Below are 16,871 nucleotides of genomic sequence, written 5' to 3'. Positions count from 1 at the left end.
CACACACACACACACACACACACACACACACACACCACTCATAGAAGAGACACAGAAAGAGGGAGGGGTGGTGGAAGAGAATGAGGAGGGAAGAAACCAAGGTCCCTGCCAAGGGGCAGGACTTTCTTCCTATATGAACAACCAGAGATGCAGGTCCAAGCAGAAGGTATAAATGCATTCCCAAGAAGCACTGATTCTGTCCATAAATAGTCTTTTCTGTGCTCTGTAGGCTCTGGCCTTAATCATCAGAGAGATCAGTTTGCCATTTATATGCATTTCCTGTCTCATTTTCCTGTTTGGGTAGTGCGGATGGTCCCCAGCATGGAGGCCTTCTGCTGAGATACACTGAGGTAATTCCCTAAAATGCTGCCATGACTAGGGGGGAGATCCAACAGTCTCCCTTCATGAGACACAGGACTCCAGAGGTTTAACTTCAATAGAAGCAACAAAAGTGAACCTTTTAAAGGGATCAGCCTTCTGTCCACTAGATAAACCTGCCCAGGAAATTAAAATAGAATAAAAAATAATTTCCATCACTCTCTCTCTTTTTTGCCCTTTCCAGTATCTTTCTGCCTACCTCCCTCCCCACTCCCTCCATCACTCCCATCCGCCTTTCTCTCTCCCTGGAGCTTTTCTTCACAGGAACTTAAAGAACCTATTCCCGTGACATCTCACTCATCCTCATATTAGCCTTCTGAGGTAGTCCGAGGTTCACAGATAGACTCATCTTCCAAAGGCTGAGTGGTCAAAGAGAAAGCCAGGATCACGACCCAGAAAAGAATCTTGTTCTCCTGAAGCCCTAGCCCAGGGGTTCTCCCACTTTTCTGGCTCTTATGTGCACAATTTACTTCTAAGATCCCTCCCGACTTGAAAGCTTAGGATCCTTTGGCCAGCAGGGCAAAGACTTCTGGGAGCCACCTATCAGCCCAATCTCCAGCTTGCCATTAGAAAAACACAATGGGAAGAATGCAGCTGTTTTTGATGAGATGGGCACCAGTGAGACAACGTCTGATTTCCATTAACTATAAGTAAATTATTAATTCATGCCAGACATAGAAAAGAGGTACAGACATATTATAAACATAAATACCACAAGAGACAAGCACACAGACCACCTGGAAGGCTGTTGTGGACTATATATATATGGTTTTTGCAATTATCCTCATTCAATGTTTATATGTTTATCCCTTCTCCCTCATTAGATAATAATAAATAGCCTGCATTCACATAGAGCTTTGAAGTTTGCAATGCTTTTTACATATGCTATCTCATTTAAACCTCACGAGAACCCTGGGAGGTAGGTGCTATTATTATCCCCACCTTATAGATGAGGAAACTGAGGCAGACAGAGGTTAAGTGACTTGCCCAAGGCCACACAGCTAATAAGTAATTCAGGTCTTCCTGGCATAAGTCCAGTACTCTGTTCATTGTATCACCCTGCTGCAAGGAGGTTTGATTGCCACATAGGTTAAATGACTTGCCTAGAATCATACAGCCAATGAGTATTTGAGGCTGGATTTGAACTCAGGTCTTTCTGACTCCAGGCCCACAAGGTCTTTTCTCTCCCCACAATGCTGAGTATAGGGCTCTATGATCAGTGGAAGGTCAATATATGTCAGATGCAAAATTCAGTAATATGAGAATCTATTGCCAGCCCCCAGCATGGCTTTCAGAGTAGGTTGGAGGCAGCGGGCCTAACAACTGAACCCAAATGTGCTTCAATTTTCCTCGTAAGTTGGGCCTGTGGCATTTGCTTAGAATTTGAGCTTAGAAGTCAAGCTTAGAGGTCATCCAGTCCAGCCCCTTCCTTTCAATGAAGGGGGAAATGGGTTCAGAGAAGTGGTACAGACTACCCACTATTTACATGGCTCATGATTGCCAGAACAAGAAATGGAGCTCTCATCACCTAATCCCCAGGCCAGCGTCCTTGCAGTTGGCATCAGACAAGCACCTATGCTACCCTAAATTTATTGCATGAATGACCACGGTTAGGGGGCATCTCTGAGGCTTGGGAATGACAAAGACTCCATCTTTACTTAAGTTGCTGTTTCCCAGACTGACAGTCAGCAATAAACTGCCAGACTTACCGGAGATGGGAGAAAAAGGCAGTATAATAATGTAGGAGAGGGCAACAGATGCTCTACCCTCCTCCGAGGGATGATGTGGCAATAACGGTGAGAAAAGAGAGCCAACACCATGTAATTATGTTACCATCACAAAGGAAGCTGAGGCCAGCCCTACCTGCTGTCACCTTGGAGGAGTCCAACAAAAGGAAAGGAGAAGAAGGAAAGGGAGACCAAAGGGATCTGGACTCTTGGTAGGGAATAAAGCTAGCTTGAGTCAGGAAGACACGGTTTTGAATCTTGACTCTGATACTTATTAATTGTGTGATGATAGGCCTTATCCTCTGTGGGACTCAGTTTCCTCATGCATAAAAGGAAGGGGTTGGATTAAATGACCTTGGATGGTCTCCTCCATTAGACTGTGAGCTCCTTGAAAGTAGGGTCTGTCTTTTGTCTTTCTTTGTATTCCCAGTGCTTAGCAGAGCATCTGGCACACAGTAGGTGCTTAATAAATGTTTATCGACTAACTGACCTCAAAAGTCCCTTTCAGCTCTGAAACTATGATTTATTACATGTTTTTCTTCTAGAAATGCCAGGACAGAAATTCTTCCAGAAGACAAGGGGAACTTTGAAGGAATATTATTGAACAAAGGCCTCAGAGGTATGAGATTCACAGAGGGAGGAGAGGGAAAGAGGGAAGGCTGAAGTGGACAGGAGGAGTATGGGAGTGTAGTTGTTCCTAGTGCCAAAAATTAAAATGCAGCAATTTTCATTCCTTGGTATGGAACAGCGACTTGAGTCTGAATCCAACAATTAAGTAGATGCCACATTGGATCTCAACCAGTCAAGGCTGCCCATCAGGCCCTAGTCCATGAGAACTAATTAAGGGCAGAAGTTATATGCTAGGAGTCTACAAATGATAATACTGCACGGACACTTGGGCAGATGGGGAAGGCTGGAAGCTGCAGCCAACGAAGGATGTGATCACAGAAATCATGTCAGTGAGGCTTGAGTTCATTAGTGAAAACAGAGCAGAATTACAGTCATCAGCCTGCAAATGAGAGGCCTATAATATCAATCAATCGATAAGCCTTTATTAAGGACCTACTATGTGCCAGGTACCAAAGAAGAGCAAAAACAAGGCGACTGACCCCAAGGAACTCATATTCTCATCAGGGAGAGAAAATGTAAACAACTATGTGCATATGATACATACAATGTAAATGGGAGGAGATCCCAGAGGGAAAGTACTAGCAATGGAAAGGACTAGAAAAGGCCTCTTGCAGAAGGTGAAATTGGAGCTGTGTCCCGAAGGAAGCCAGGAGCCAGAGCTGAAGAGATGGAGCATTCTGGGAATGGAGCAAAGTCAGTGAAATGGCACAGAACCAAGAGATGGGATGTTTGTTGTGTAGGAGGAACAACAAGAAGGCCATTGCTGCTGGATTGTAGTTAGTGCTGGAGGAAGGAAAGTGTGAGGAGCCTGGAGAGGTAGGAAGGGGTCAGGGTGTAAAGTGCTTTAAAAGTTGGAGGATTTTACATTTGATTCCAGAGGTGATAGGGAGCCACTGGAGTTTATTGAGAGGCGACATGGTCTGATGGGGAATTCAGGAAGATCATTTTGATTTGAGAGGGATAGACTAGAATAGGGAGAGTCGAGGTAGGGAGACCAACCAGCAGGCTATTAGTATGAGGTGCTGAAGGTTTGCACAGAGGGATGGCTACGTGAGCAGAGAGGAGGGATGCCGATGAGAGACGTTGAGCAAGTAGAAATGAGGAGACTTGCTGAGCATTGGATATCCAAGAGAAGAGCTAAGAATGACGCTCAGGTTGTGAGCTTGGGTGGCTAGGAAGACGATGGAGCCCTGGAGTGCAACAGGAAGTTTGGAAGAGAGCTAGCAATAATGTTAATAATAAGAATAGTTGAAATGAAGACAGGACCATCCATCCAGAACTGGAATACACCTCTGAGGCCATTTAGTCCAAGCTCTTCATTTTACAAATGAAGAAACTGAGGCCCAAGGAGATTAAACAACTTGCCTTAGGTCACCTGGGCAATTTCAAACCCAGGTCTTCTAACTCTAGAGTAAGTGCCCTTTCCATCGTACCCAAAGTCCTTTACGTACTTCCTCTCATTTGAACATCACACCAGCCCTGTAATGTATATACTACTAATTATTAGTAATAACAGTAATCATTGAAATTTATATGGTGCTTTATGGTTTGCAAAGAACTTTATGTATATAATGGCATTAGGTCCTCACATGACATCATGGTGTAGGTGACACCAGCATCATAATTGCCAATTTGACAACAATGATGATGATGATGATGATGGTGGTGGTGGTGGTGGTGATGATGATGATGAGGATGATGAGGATGATGATGATGACAGCACCTCCAAATTGTGGGTAGAAAGCCTAACTTGGAGTCAGAAACACCTAGGTTCAAGTCTCGCTTCTGACATACACAAGTTGTGTGATCTTGCTCAAGTCCCTTAACTTAGCAGAGCCCCAGGTGACTCCCTAACACTATGCAAATCTGCATGGGTTGAGGAAGTTTCCACATTGGGGTGTCCCTACACCAGATTAAACCAATTAAACCAACGGTTCAAACCAATAATAATAATTGCCCCAAAGCCCAACCCATCATCAGCATTATGGGGGTGGAAGGAAAGGCCAAGTAGGAGAAGCCAGTCAAAGTAACATATAGAGAAGGGACTGTGTGTGCCCTGACACCATAACAGTAGCTGTGAAGGCCTGGCAGAACCCTGAAATGCTGGCCCATTGGACGCTAGTAATAACCTACCCCAGCCAGAGCATGGTAACTTTCTCCAGGAATTTGAGAAATTAACGGAGCAGCACTCCATTAATGGAGTTGCAGGCTGGTCCTATTCAAGTCGATTGTGGCACAGAGGATCAAGTAGCATTCTTTTGCATTCTACTTCCACAAGAAGTAAAAAAGTATTGGAACAGAGACACCATTATCTCATGTGCTGGAAATGCTTCAGTGCACATAGCACCAGGTCTGGAGTCAGGAAGTTTAAATCCTGCCCCAGACACTTACTAGCTAAGTGACCTTGGGCAAGACATTTAACCTCTGTTTACCTCAGTTTCCCCATCAGTAAAATGAGGATAACAATAGTACCTCTCAAAGTTGCTGTGAGGATCAAAATGTGATAACTGTAAAATGCTTAGCACAGCGCCTGGTACATAGTAGGCACTACAAAGATGTTAGTAGTTATTATTATTATTATTGTTGTTAATTCCTGAAGATGTGAATGCTTTTATAACATACCAGGGCTACCTGATAAAACTGGAGAGATCTTAGCAGGGTTGGACAAAGATTTTGTGTTGCTTTTTTCAACAATATCCTCAGCTCTAAGTCACATGGCAAGATATCGCACATTAGTGTACAGCAATATGAAGAAATAACTTCATCCCTACTCCCAGATTAGACGAACTAAAAGTGGAAATTGCAGAGTGACTTAAATCTGAAAAAGAAAAGCAGATGAACCTGGAAACAGTGAAAAGTTACACCTAGCATGAACACCAGGAGCTTTGCATAACAATGAAACAGATGGCAAAAAATAATGCCAAGGTCTAAAACAACTCTGAAGTAGAGATGGGCATACTTAGAATAGAATTTCAAAAAAGCCCCTCCCCACCTTTTCAGTTTCTTAGCATAGATTCAACTAATAAACCAACTACAGTATACCAAAACAGAGTCATTCCAAAAAGCTGATATCTGCTATAACCCTCATGAACAAATGAATTATTTGACTGGGTATATAAAAACATTTCGGATCTGTACAGAATGGCATATACTAGAGCCATCCCCAATGTATAGAACCATAGGAAGAAAGGAGGAGCTGCCTAGGAATAATACTAAGAACAGGCATTAAATACCACCGAGGCAGACGTGGATTGAGAAAACTATTGAAGACCCTCAGAAAAGCAATGGAAGCATATGGAGTTGTAGATGGAGGGCCAGAAAAGACTTTAAAAACTATTAAGTCCAACTACTTCATTTTGTATATAAGGAAACTGAAGCACAGTGAGATTACGTGATTTACCCAGAATCACACAGCTAGTAAGCATCAGGGGCAAAATCCAAACCTGGGTCTTTGTGACTTCAAGTCCAGAGGCCTATTCGAGATCCCATGCTGCCTCTCATAACATCAATAACATGTCATTAAGTGTATTAGAAAATGTCAACAGCATACTGCCAAAAAAAAATGGCAGACAAAAAAAAAATGCAGAATGGAATCTAGAAAAAAAAGTACATCTGAAATTCTCAATACCCTCAATCAATAATCAAAAACAAAAGCCAAAAGGTTAAGGCTATAAGGAGTGAAAGCAGACAAAGGGCAAATTAAGTAATTCAACGTCTGTCAAAAACTAGATTTAGAGGCTTGAAAAACAAAGAAATTTTAGGAGAGAAAGAATTTCCAAAGAACAGGGATATGAAGAATTTCTGTTCTCTTATAACCAATATCTCTGACTGCCTCTCAAACACATTGAACTGGATGTCCAGTAGACATCTTAAACTCAACATGTCCAAAATCAAACTCATCTTTTCTCCTAAAACCTCCTACCTTCCCTTTTCCTATAGAGGGCAACATCATCCTCCCAGTCCCCCATATTCAAAACCTGAGTCCTCCTGGATTCCTCACTCTCTCTCACTCCCCCATATCCAAGCTTCTGCCAAGGCCTGTTGATTTCACCTCTGCAACACCTCTCCAACATGTCCTCTTCTCTCCTCTGAAACCACCACCACCCCGGTACCCACCATCATTACCTCATACCTGGGCGACTGCAATGGCTGCTGCTTCAAGTCTCTCTCTATTCCAATCCATCCTCCATTCAGCAGCCAAAGTGACTTCCTAAAGCACGTCACCCCCCCCTACTCAACAAACTCCAGTGGCTCCGTATCATCTCAAGGATCAAATACAAAATCTCAGGTCTGGCATTCAAAGCCCTTCACAACCAAACCCTCTTCTACATTACTCCCTGTCCTGTACTCATCAGTCCCATGAGCCTGGCCTCTTGGCTCTTCCATGAACAAGACACTTCATGTCTCAGCTCTGGGCTTTTTTTTCTGGCCATCCCAAATACCTAGAATGATTTTGGTCCTCCTTTCTGCCTACTGGCTTCCTGGCTTCCTTCAAGTCCCAACTAAAATCCCATCTTCTAATCTACAAGAAGTCTTTCCCAACCTCTCTTAATTCTAGTGCATTCCTTCTGTTAATTAGTTCCCAGTTGACCTGTATGGAGTTTGTACAAATCTGTTTTTTGTTGTCTCCCCCATTAGATTGTGAGCTGCTTGAGGGCAGGGATTATCTTTCGTCTCTTTGTATCTCAGTACTTAGTACAGTGCCTAGTACAGAGTAGGTACTTAGTAAATGTTTATTGACTGGATAAAATAAGTCCAAAACAACAAAAATATGAGTGGATCAAACACAGAATGGAAAGCTTAAGTACCATTAATGTCATGAATCACACAGTGGCAACATCAAGGGAGGTGACTAAAATTCTAACTTCTTTGCAAAACTAGAAAATAGAAGGTTTGGAGATGATCCATAATTATTGACTCAAACTCACCTACCTCCCCGTTCTTCCAAGCCTGATCTCATATTTCTTAATAGAAGGCATCACATTTTTATTAACAAAAGATGAGAATACCCACCACCCTTTCAAAGACAAACCTATTTATGTACTTAATATAAAGCATTCATAGCTTGTATGGCTCCAAAGAAACATGAACTCAACCAATAATATATTGATAAATATATAAACATCTATTTTAAAAAACAATATAGGATTAAAGATCAAAAAGAGTGACAAAAAGTCCCAGGTGTATAAAGAGCAACTTGTATATCAATTCAGTTATTTTTAAACATGGCACCTAAAAGTACAGAATTCAGATTAACCCTAATTTCGAGGTTGACTCATTGCAAGCATCTTTGAAACAACCTCCCATAACAGAAATGTCGGGGAGGACACATACCTCATCCCATTCCCACATGGTTTTAATTTCTTCCACTAAATCTCTATATTTTGAAAGCTTTTCATTCCATTTTGTAGGGACATTATTAGTATTTGAAATGGTGACTTCTGTTAAAAATATTGAGCGAAAATATTTATAGATCATTGTTACATCCAATTGGTTGAAGTCATCAGTTTTGTCTGTGATGATTCCCTGGTTCCAATACCGTTTATTCATTGAGTTCTCAAGACTGTTTTAGGGTTTGTACTTGTAGCACGGGAGTTTGTTGGCTCTTAATCTGTAAAGGGTGGTGAGCTTCTGGTACACAATTCTAACTACCTTTTCACATCTCTCCAAGTATCTGACACTAAAGTTTTGCAGCTTGCAGTGTTATGTGGCAGTTTCCATTATTTCATTGCATAATCTGCATTAATCAGTGAGTCCTGGCTTCCTAAAGATAACTCTTCTGTTGTTTCTCACAGCAATGAAATGATCCTGGATCACTATTAGACTTCTTGGTCAATATAAACAAATTCACACGATGAAGCCATTTTTTGGGATGCTTCTTTATCAATATATTATTGGTTGAGTTCTTGTGGATGTTGCCCATAGAGAGTCTTTTGATAACACTCTTGGATCTTGACTGTTCCATTGTGTCCATTTGGAGACTATTTGGTTACATTAGCTAAGTCCAATGTTGTGTACCTGCAGTTAGCCTTTATTACTGCTTTGTAAAGTGAGGTTTGTTTGCTCTCAGCAGCTCAGGCTCAATACACCTTGCTTGGAGAAGGCCAAGGTATTCCTAAGTATCACCTTCACCCACTGATTCAGTTGGACCTTTGTGTTCAGGCTCAAAGCTTTTGGTCTCTATTCTTCGTTGGTGTACATTAAGAATTTCATACTTATTGAGTCCAAATGACATTTTTATAATATCACTGGAAAAATTCCCACAAGATAAAGTACCCTATTTAACTTGTTTTTCAGTTAAAGTATATAATGTAAATTGATGATACCAATATACATTAAGTGATTCATGTATTGTTTTGACATAATTCTCTTCTACTTGAAAGCCATCAGAGGATGATAATAGGTTTAAGAATAGACACAACACTGGCAAGCTTAAATTGTCTCCCTGGAAGAGGCTGCTTTTTATATCATTGTTCCTGATATTATTGTGTTTGGTGATGTGTTTTAAATGAAGAACATTTTTCCATGTGAGCATTAAATTAGTCTAGCATTTTTACTAAACTTATATTTATTTTTTACTTTGACAGTGCAAAGGCAACATGATGTACTGGAGAGAGAGACAGAGAGACAGAGACAGAGAGATAGAGTTAGATAGATAGATAGAGAGAGAGAGAGAGAGAGAAAGAGAGAGAGAGAGTGATGGGTCTAGAAGAGGATTTGAACTTCCTGACTCCAAGCTGAAGCATCTGAATTTAAGCACCTGGCATATCCACAAGCGGCAGCTAGGTGATGCAGTGGATAGTGTTGGACTTGAAGACAGAAAGACCTGAGCTCAAATGTGACTGCAGACGCAAACTGTATTACCCTGGGCAAGTCACTTAACCTCTCCCAGTCTCGGTTTCTTCATCTGTAGATTGGGGATAATAAAAGTACCAACCTCCTAGGGTTGTTGTGAGGAGGATAATATGAGTTTATATTTATAAAAAGCTTTGCAAACCTTAAAGCACTATAATTGCTAGTTATTGTTATATCCACTATGCCACCTAGCTGTCTGATAATGTCATAAAGTCTTCACAAGTCTTCCTCAAAGGCCGTTATGGGTATGTCTTAAAAGAATGTCTGACTCACCCTCATTACGGCCATTTGTATGAGACAAGAAAGTCATGTAAAAAAAATCAAAATGAGACCTCAAATTGTAGCTCACCTCAAATTTTTCTGGTTAGTGAAAAGAGAATTTCTGGCCTGGTTTTTTACCTCTGTTTCCTTAAGATGAACATGTATCTACGGCTCTGGTGTTAATGGTTAATCTGCCAATTCCAGCTCTGTCCCCAGTGTCTCCTGACCAGTTTATCATGTTATCTCATGTAGCTCTTCTCCTTTTGGGACCTGTTCTTTGATGTGTAAATCTTTACCTTCTCCCTCTTCCCTATGCTGTATCACCCTGCCTACGTAACCAAATAATGCAGCTTAAGGCTGTTGCTTGGGGCCCACTGGCTTTTGGATACTGCGGGTCTATGTTCTGAGCATATCACAACCTGGTTTTTCCATATTTCTGCTTTTGGATGAGGACGTATTGATGAATCCTTGGAACCATTTCTGTCATAAGTATGACTGTGCCTCCTTTTACACAAGAGTATGGGGCCCAGGGATGTGTGATGACTTGTTCCTGCTCACCATGCTCCTAAAGGAATTCTTCTCAATCAATCCGAGGCACTCCCTGCTGTTCATCCAGATGGTATCCCACCATCCTCCCACACCTTTCCAGGGCAGGTGAAAAAACAGTGATGACACTTTGCGTTTACTAACAGCTGGAGTGCCTACAGTGCTTTAAGGATTGCAAAGCACTTTCAGTACCTAATCTTATTTGACCTTTATAGTAGCCCTCTGACTTCAGCGATTATCCCAATTTCACAGATGAGCAACCGAGGCTAAGAGAGTTTAAATGACTTGTCCATGGTCACGCAACTAGTAAGCATCAAAAGTAGGATTCAAACTCAGGCCTCTCCTGATTCCTCTATCACTCTATCTTCTACACCAGACTTATTAACTATGCTATCCAGCCATATGAAGCTGTGCTGGCAAAATCAGATTATAAAATAATTGGGAAGCATTTACAAAATAAATACAAAAACAGCAAAATGGAGATAATATTAATTTTAAAACTAAGTCAAGGTGCAGCTCACAAATGCCTTCTTCTATTGATTAGTGGCCTCTATTTCTACTTGAGTTTGACACAACTGGCCTAAACCCTACCACTTCTCACTTATATAGCTCTATAGACATTTCAGGGGGATTTTACTTTAGAGCATCATCTACAAGGTAAGGAAAGGAATATTCTACTCATTTTATGTAAAAGGAGACCAAGAATACCACACAGTTAATGATGGATAGGAACTAGATCTCACTTCTCCCGATTCTTAGCCCAAAGACTTTTGTGGTTGATGTTGGGGGTGGAGCAAAGATTCAGGAGCCAGGTGGCTTGTCTTTGAAGCCCAAAACTCAAGGGAGGGAAGGGTACTTCTCTTCCAAAGAGAAAGCCCATGTGAATAACAGCCACTGACACTAATTAACATCAATCTAAATTAAACAATCGACAAAAATTTTGTGGGCAGAGAGTGGCTGAGATTGAACTTGGAGTCAGGATGAACTAAGTTCAAGCCCCAGCCAGACACTCACTAGCTTGGTGACCCTGGTCAAGTCACTTAAGCTCTCTCAGCCTCTGTTTCTGCATCTTTAAAAAAAAAAAAAAAGCATCCACCTCAGATGGTTGTTGTGAAGACCAAATGAGATAACATACGAAAGTGCTTCACAAACCAAAGCACTATAAAAATGCTAGGTGAGTCAGACATTCTTTTAAGACATACCCATAACGGCCTTTGAGGAAGACTGTTGAAGACTTTATGACATTATCAGGCAGCTAGGTGGCATAGTGGATATAACAATAACTAGCAATTATAGCGCTTTAAGGTTTGCAAAGCTTTTTATAAATATAAACTCATATTATCCTCCTCACAACAACCCTAGGAGGTTGGTACTTTTATTATCCCCAATTCCAGTTGTGTACAGACACAACTGGAATTAAGTGCTTGCTTACTTTGTGCCATGCACTGTGGCAGAACGAATATAAAGAAGGAAACAGCCCCTACTCACAAAGCGCTTCTATTCTAATGGGGCAGATAAGTACATATATAAATATAAATGGAATAAAGGGCAGTTAGGTTGTACAGTACATAGAGTGCCAGGCCTGGAGTCAGGCCCCTCAACTTCCTGGGTCCAAATCCAGCCTCAGACACTTACTAGCTGTGTGACCCTGGGTGAGTCATTTAACCCTGCTGGCTTCAATTTCCTCATCTGTAAAATGAGCTGGAGAAAGAAATAGCAAACCACTGCAGTATCTTTGCCAAGAAAACCCCAAAAGGGGTCATGAAGAGTCAGACACAACTGGAATGACTGAACAACAACAAAAAAAGGGAAATACACACCAAAGTAGGTTTGGGAGAGGATGAGATGTGTGTCACTAATGCCCCTTAGACCCATGTCACCATGAGAACCAGCAGGCACAGAGATTTTCCCACTTGATCCCATGTTGTCTACCCACCCTTTTCCTTATTATGTGACAGAAAAGTCAGGGAACTCACCTTGAAGCCGGCCTGAGACAGGAAGCTTTTGTAGGTTTGCCACACATCAGGTGTCTGGAGACCTTTGGCCTTGTCACTCTCTACCGGGTCCATTACCATTACCTGGAAAGCAGATGGGAAGAGTTGGCCTAATTATCACCCGCACCAATGATTTTATGATAGGCTGCACCCAATCAAAGAAATCCCCAAGGACCAAGGAGGGAAGTATTCATGGCCCTTCAGTTCTACTGGGAATAGAATGACAGAGTTGTGGATTCAGAGAATATCTGAGTTGGAAAGGACCTAAGACATCAGGTAATCACAGAATCACCCAACTTGAGAGCTGGAAGGAACCTTTGTGGCCATTAGTTCAACTCCTACCCAAAAGAGAATCCCAGTTAAAACATCCTCAACAAGTGTTTATCCAGCCTTTGATCAAAGACCTCCAATGATGGAAGGCTACCACCACCTGAGGCAGCTCACTCCACTTATTTTACTAGCACCAGGAGTTTGAAAGTTGGGAGCTTTCTCCCCCGACATGAAGCCCAAACCCCTCACTTCACAGATGAAAAAGCTAAGACCCAGAGAGCAGGAAATAATTCACCCAAGGTCTTATCTAATCAATGGCAAAACAGCACTAATTAAATTTGGTTTCTGTGAAAACACTGTATAAATGTTAGCTATAAGTGATTATTTGAAGGAGAGTGCATGAATGAGGACAAATAAAAATTTTCCAGTTTGTCATAGGGAGAAACTAGAGCACAGAGAAAATGGTGTCCAGGCTCACAGAACTGAACCCAGGAACCCAGTTGTCCCCTACTCTCTTCACTGGGGTAAAAAAAATTATAGCCTCCAAGCCTTCCTTCTCCCTAGAGGTCTGCAAGCAAAGCTTAGATAATGATATGTTGGGGATGTTACAGATGCTATAGAAAGAATTCCTTTTCTGCACTGGTCTCTAAGGTCTCTCATTCCTAGATGAGATTCTGGGATTTCTGTGACTTCAGAAGCTCCCTGACTTCTTTATCCCTTAGCCCAGGGCCTTGAAGGTAGTCTTACCGAATTTGGCTCATAAGTATCCAAGGGTAGCAGCTTCAAAATGGACTCCAGTAGCTGTGGGATGCCCAAGCCTGCAACCAAAAGATAGCCAAGACAGCCTCAGTGGAGCCAGACAGTGGGGCCGGCAGGGCTAAGCAATAAAGGCTACGAGCAGAGGCTTCTGGGACAGTGAAAGCTGACTACAGCTTCATCCAACCTGCCTGGTGAAGATGTATGGTGGCTACAATACTCTTCAAAGCACCTTTCCATCTAGTACTTTATGAGAATCTGAGAGCAACCCTGTAACCCAAGGGAAAATTTTAAAAAATTAAAAAAGCTAATTCGATCTTGGACTATGCTAAGTTAGAGCTCTGAAGACCAAAGGGGTGGTGATGATGGTCCCAATGCACTCTGCCCTGGTCAGGCTACATCTAGAGTGTTGAATTCAGTTCTGATCACCACAATCTAGGAAGGACATAGATAAAGGGAAGGATGTTTAGAGGAAAGAAAGCAGAAGGGTGAAAGGCCTTGGGTTTATACCACATGAGGAACGGTGGAAAGACCTTGAGCTATTTCACTCGGAACAGAGAGGATTTGGGGGGTGGGAGGGGCAGGGACACAATAGAGGTCCTCAAATACTTGAAAAGCTACCCTGTAAAAGAGTATTGAGAACTGTTCTGTTGGGGCAGATCCCAAGCAGAACTAGGAAGAGTGGGTGAAAGTTGCCAAGAGGCAAAATTGTGCTTGACCTCAGGAATCAATCAATCAAACAAACAAACAAGAAACATTTATTAAGTGCCCACTCTGTGCCAGGCACTGTGCCAGGCACTGGAGATACAAAAAGAAGCAAAAGACAGTCCCTGCCTTACTTCTAATGGGAAGAAGCACCTGACAAACAGAGCTGCCCCAAAGTGAAGCAGGCTGCTGCAGGAGCTCACAGGTGTCCCTTATTAAAGGTCTTCAAACAGAGGCCAGATGACGGCTCATTGGGTATTTTGTAATGGGGATTTTTCTTCCCTACTAGGCAGCTAAGTAGTGTGGTGGATAGAGTTCAGGATATGGAGTCAGAAAAATCTGAGTTTGAATCCTGTCTCAGATATTTACTAGCTGTTTGACCTTGGGAAAGTGACAACCTCTCTCAGCCTCAGTCTCCTCATCTTTAGAATGGGGATAGTAATAGTACAGGATTGTTGTGAGTATTACAAGAGATAATATATATGTATATTTATGTGTATATATATATATATATAGTGCATTGCTAATCTTAAAGTTCTATATAAAAACTAGTTGTTATTTTTTTTATTATTTATGCAGCTAATGTCATTAAGTTAGCACAATAGAAAAAGCATAACATGGTGTTAAAAGACCTAGGCTAGAGTTCCATTTTTGCCATGTACTAGATCCACATAGCGTCAGTTAGTCAATCAACTTTATCTTTAGAAAGCATATATGCTTACAAAACGCATGGCATGCATGAATGACCTCAACTGATCACAGGGCTCAGAGAAAATGCATGAAGAATGCCTGTGAAACAGAATTATTTCTCAAAGTCACCCTACTAGGTAAATAATAATAATAGTAGCAAACACTTACATAGGATTTTAAGGGTTACAAAGCACTACACATTTTCTCATTTGGTCCTTACAACAACCCTGTGAGACAGGCACAATTATTTTTAATTTTTAATTTAGTGTTTTTAGCATTCTTTTCTTTTTAAATTTTGAGTTCCAAATTCTCTCTCCCCGACACCCACTGAGAAGGCAAGCAATTTGCATGTGAAGAAATAGATGCTATTATTATTGCCTTTTTACAGCTGAGGAAACTGAGGCAGACAGAAGTTAAGTCCCTTGCCCAGAGGCACAGTCAGTAAGTGTCCGAGGATAGATCTGAACTCAGGTCTTCCTGGTTCCAAGTCCAGGGCTCTTGCCCTTTGTGACACCCATTAGAACAGAAGGATAATAGCTTCAGAATTAGGAGGTATGTCAGAGGTCATCTAGACCAACCCTCTTTTTCTTTTTTCTTTTCTTTTCTTTTTTTTTTTTTTACAGCTGAGGAAATTGAGGCCCATCGAATTTAAACAACTTGTTCAAAATCATCCCAATAGTAAGTGGCAGAGCCAAGGTTTGAGGCCAAGATCTCAGACTCCAGGCTCAGCAACCTAATCTGTTGTACCACAGCTAATAAATGGCAGCTGAGACAGGAACCCACTCCTTTTTTTAATGTGCCACCTTTCTATTATGCTTTAAGGTTTGTGATGTTTTGCAGATATGGTATCATTTACTCCTCACAACAAGCCTGTTACTTAGGTATTACTATCATCCTCCTTTAACAGATGAGGAAACTGAGGCTTAAATGACTTGTCCAGGGCTACACAGCTAATGAGTGCCTGAGGGAGAATTCAAACCCAGTTCTTCCTCACTCCAGTCCAGTCCTCCCTCTCCAGCAAGCCACAGATGTTCTCTGACCCACTTCTGACACCACATTCATTTTCCTTTACACTACTTTTAAGCATCTCAGAGATAAAAACCATCCACTGTTAGTTGACAACAAATCTGAAACCTTATCAATGAAAGATAAAGTGGATTTTTTTTTTCACTTTGATCCTTGTGTATCTGGGGATGGGGTAGGAGGAAAGCAGGGACTCACCATCTGCTCTGACTTCCACTGGGCCATTCCGGCATATGGAAGAAGTAGGAAAGTTGGCATCGGCAAGAACTGAAAAAGGCAAGAAGTATGAAGTCATCATTATCAGCCACAAAAAATACAATAGCCTAGATCACGGGAGCAGAGGTTTATAGCTGAAAGGAATCTTGGACACCATCTGACCTAATCATCCCATTTTGTAGATGAGAAAGTTGAGGCCAGAAGCTAGTGCATTTTGCCCAAGTGGAAGAGCTGGTAGTCAAACCCAGGTCCTCTGGCCAAATCCAGCCCTCTTGCCACTGTACCATACTATGCAATAGCTGAGTGGTGGGTATATGACCACTCAAAGGGGTGGGCTAAGGAAGATCTAGACCAATCAGAAATAAGAGGTCCCCTACTCTCAGGTCCTCTCAACCACGAAAAACTGAGCAAGGTAAAGGACTTCAATCAAGCAATCAACAGCAATAATCAAGCCTCCTCTATGTGCCAAGCACTGTGCTAAGCACTGGGGATACAAACATAAAAAAATCATAAAATCTCTGTCCTCAAAGAGCATATACTCTAATGGGGGAGAAAACATGCACATACATAGGTCTATTTAAGATACATATAAAATAGTTTTAAGGTAATATTCGAAGCTGGAAGCACTAGAAAGGGTCTCTTGCAGAAGATGGACCTTAAGCAGAGTCCTGAAGGAAACCAGAAACTCCAAAAGGCAGAGATCAGGAGAAAGGACACCCCAGGTATGGGAGACAATGAGAGCAAAGTCACTGAGATGAGAGTTGGATAGCAAGGAAGTCACTATAGCTGGCCCGTAGAGCTTATGGAGTAAGTAATATGA

The 16,871-nt window shown here is 41.7% G+C and overlaps 1 protein-coding gene across 1 annotated transcript in view; it reads right to left on the bottom strand.

The window, feature by feature from the left end:
* Positions 1–16,871, bottom strand: part of FUOM (fucose mutarotase) — a 36,976-nt gene that overhangs the window by 17,602 nt on the left and 2,503 nt on the right. The window contains exons 2-4 of the mRNA XM_027846366.1: positions 16,034–16,102; positions 13,409–13,479; positions 12,374–12,475 (exon numbers count right to left, since the gene is read on the bottom strand). Coding sequence (XP_027702167.1) covers positions 12,374–12,475; positions 13,409–13,479; positions 16,034–16,102 — 242 coding nt within the window. The remainder of the gene's footprint in view (positions 1–12,373; positions 12,476–13,408; positions 13,480–16,033; positions 16,103–16,871) is intronic.

Source organism: Vombatus ursinus, unplaced genomic scaffold (genome assembly GCF_900497805.2).
Source record: "Vombatus ursinus unplaced genomic scaffold, bare-nosed wombat genome assembly UNPS02015129.1, whole genome shotgun sequence".
NCBI classification, from domain to species: domain Eukaryota; kingdom Metazoa; phylum Chordata; class Mammalia; order Diprotodontia; family Vombatidae; genus Vombatus; species Vombatus ursinus.
Note: the sequence above shows the minus strand (reverse complement) of the source record. Positions and strands in the feature narration are given on the sequence as shown.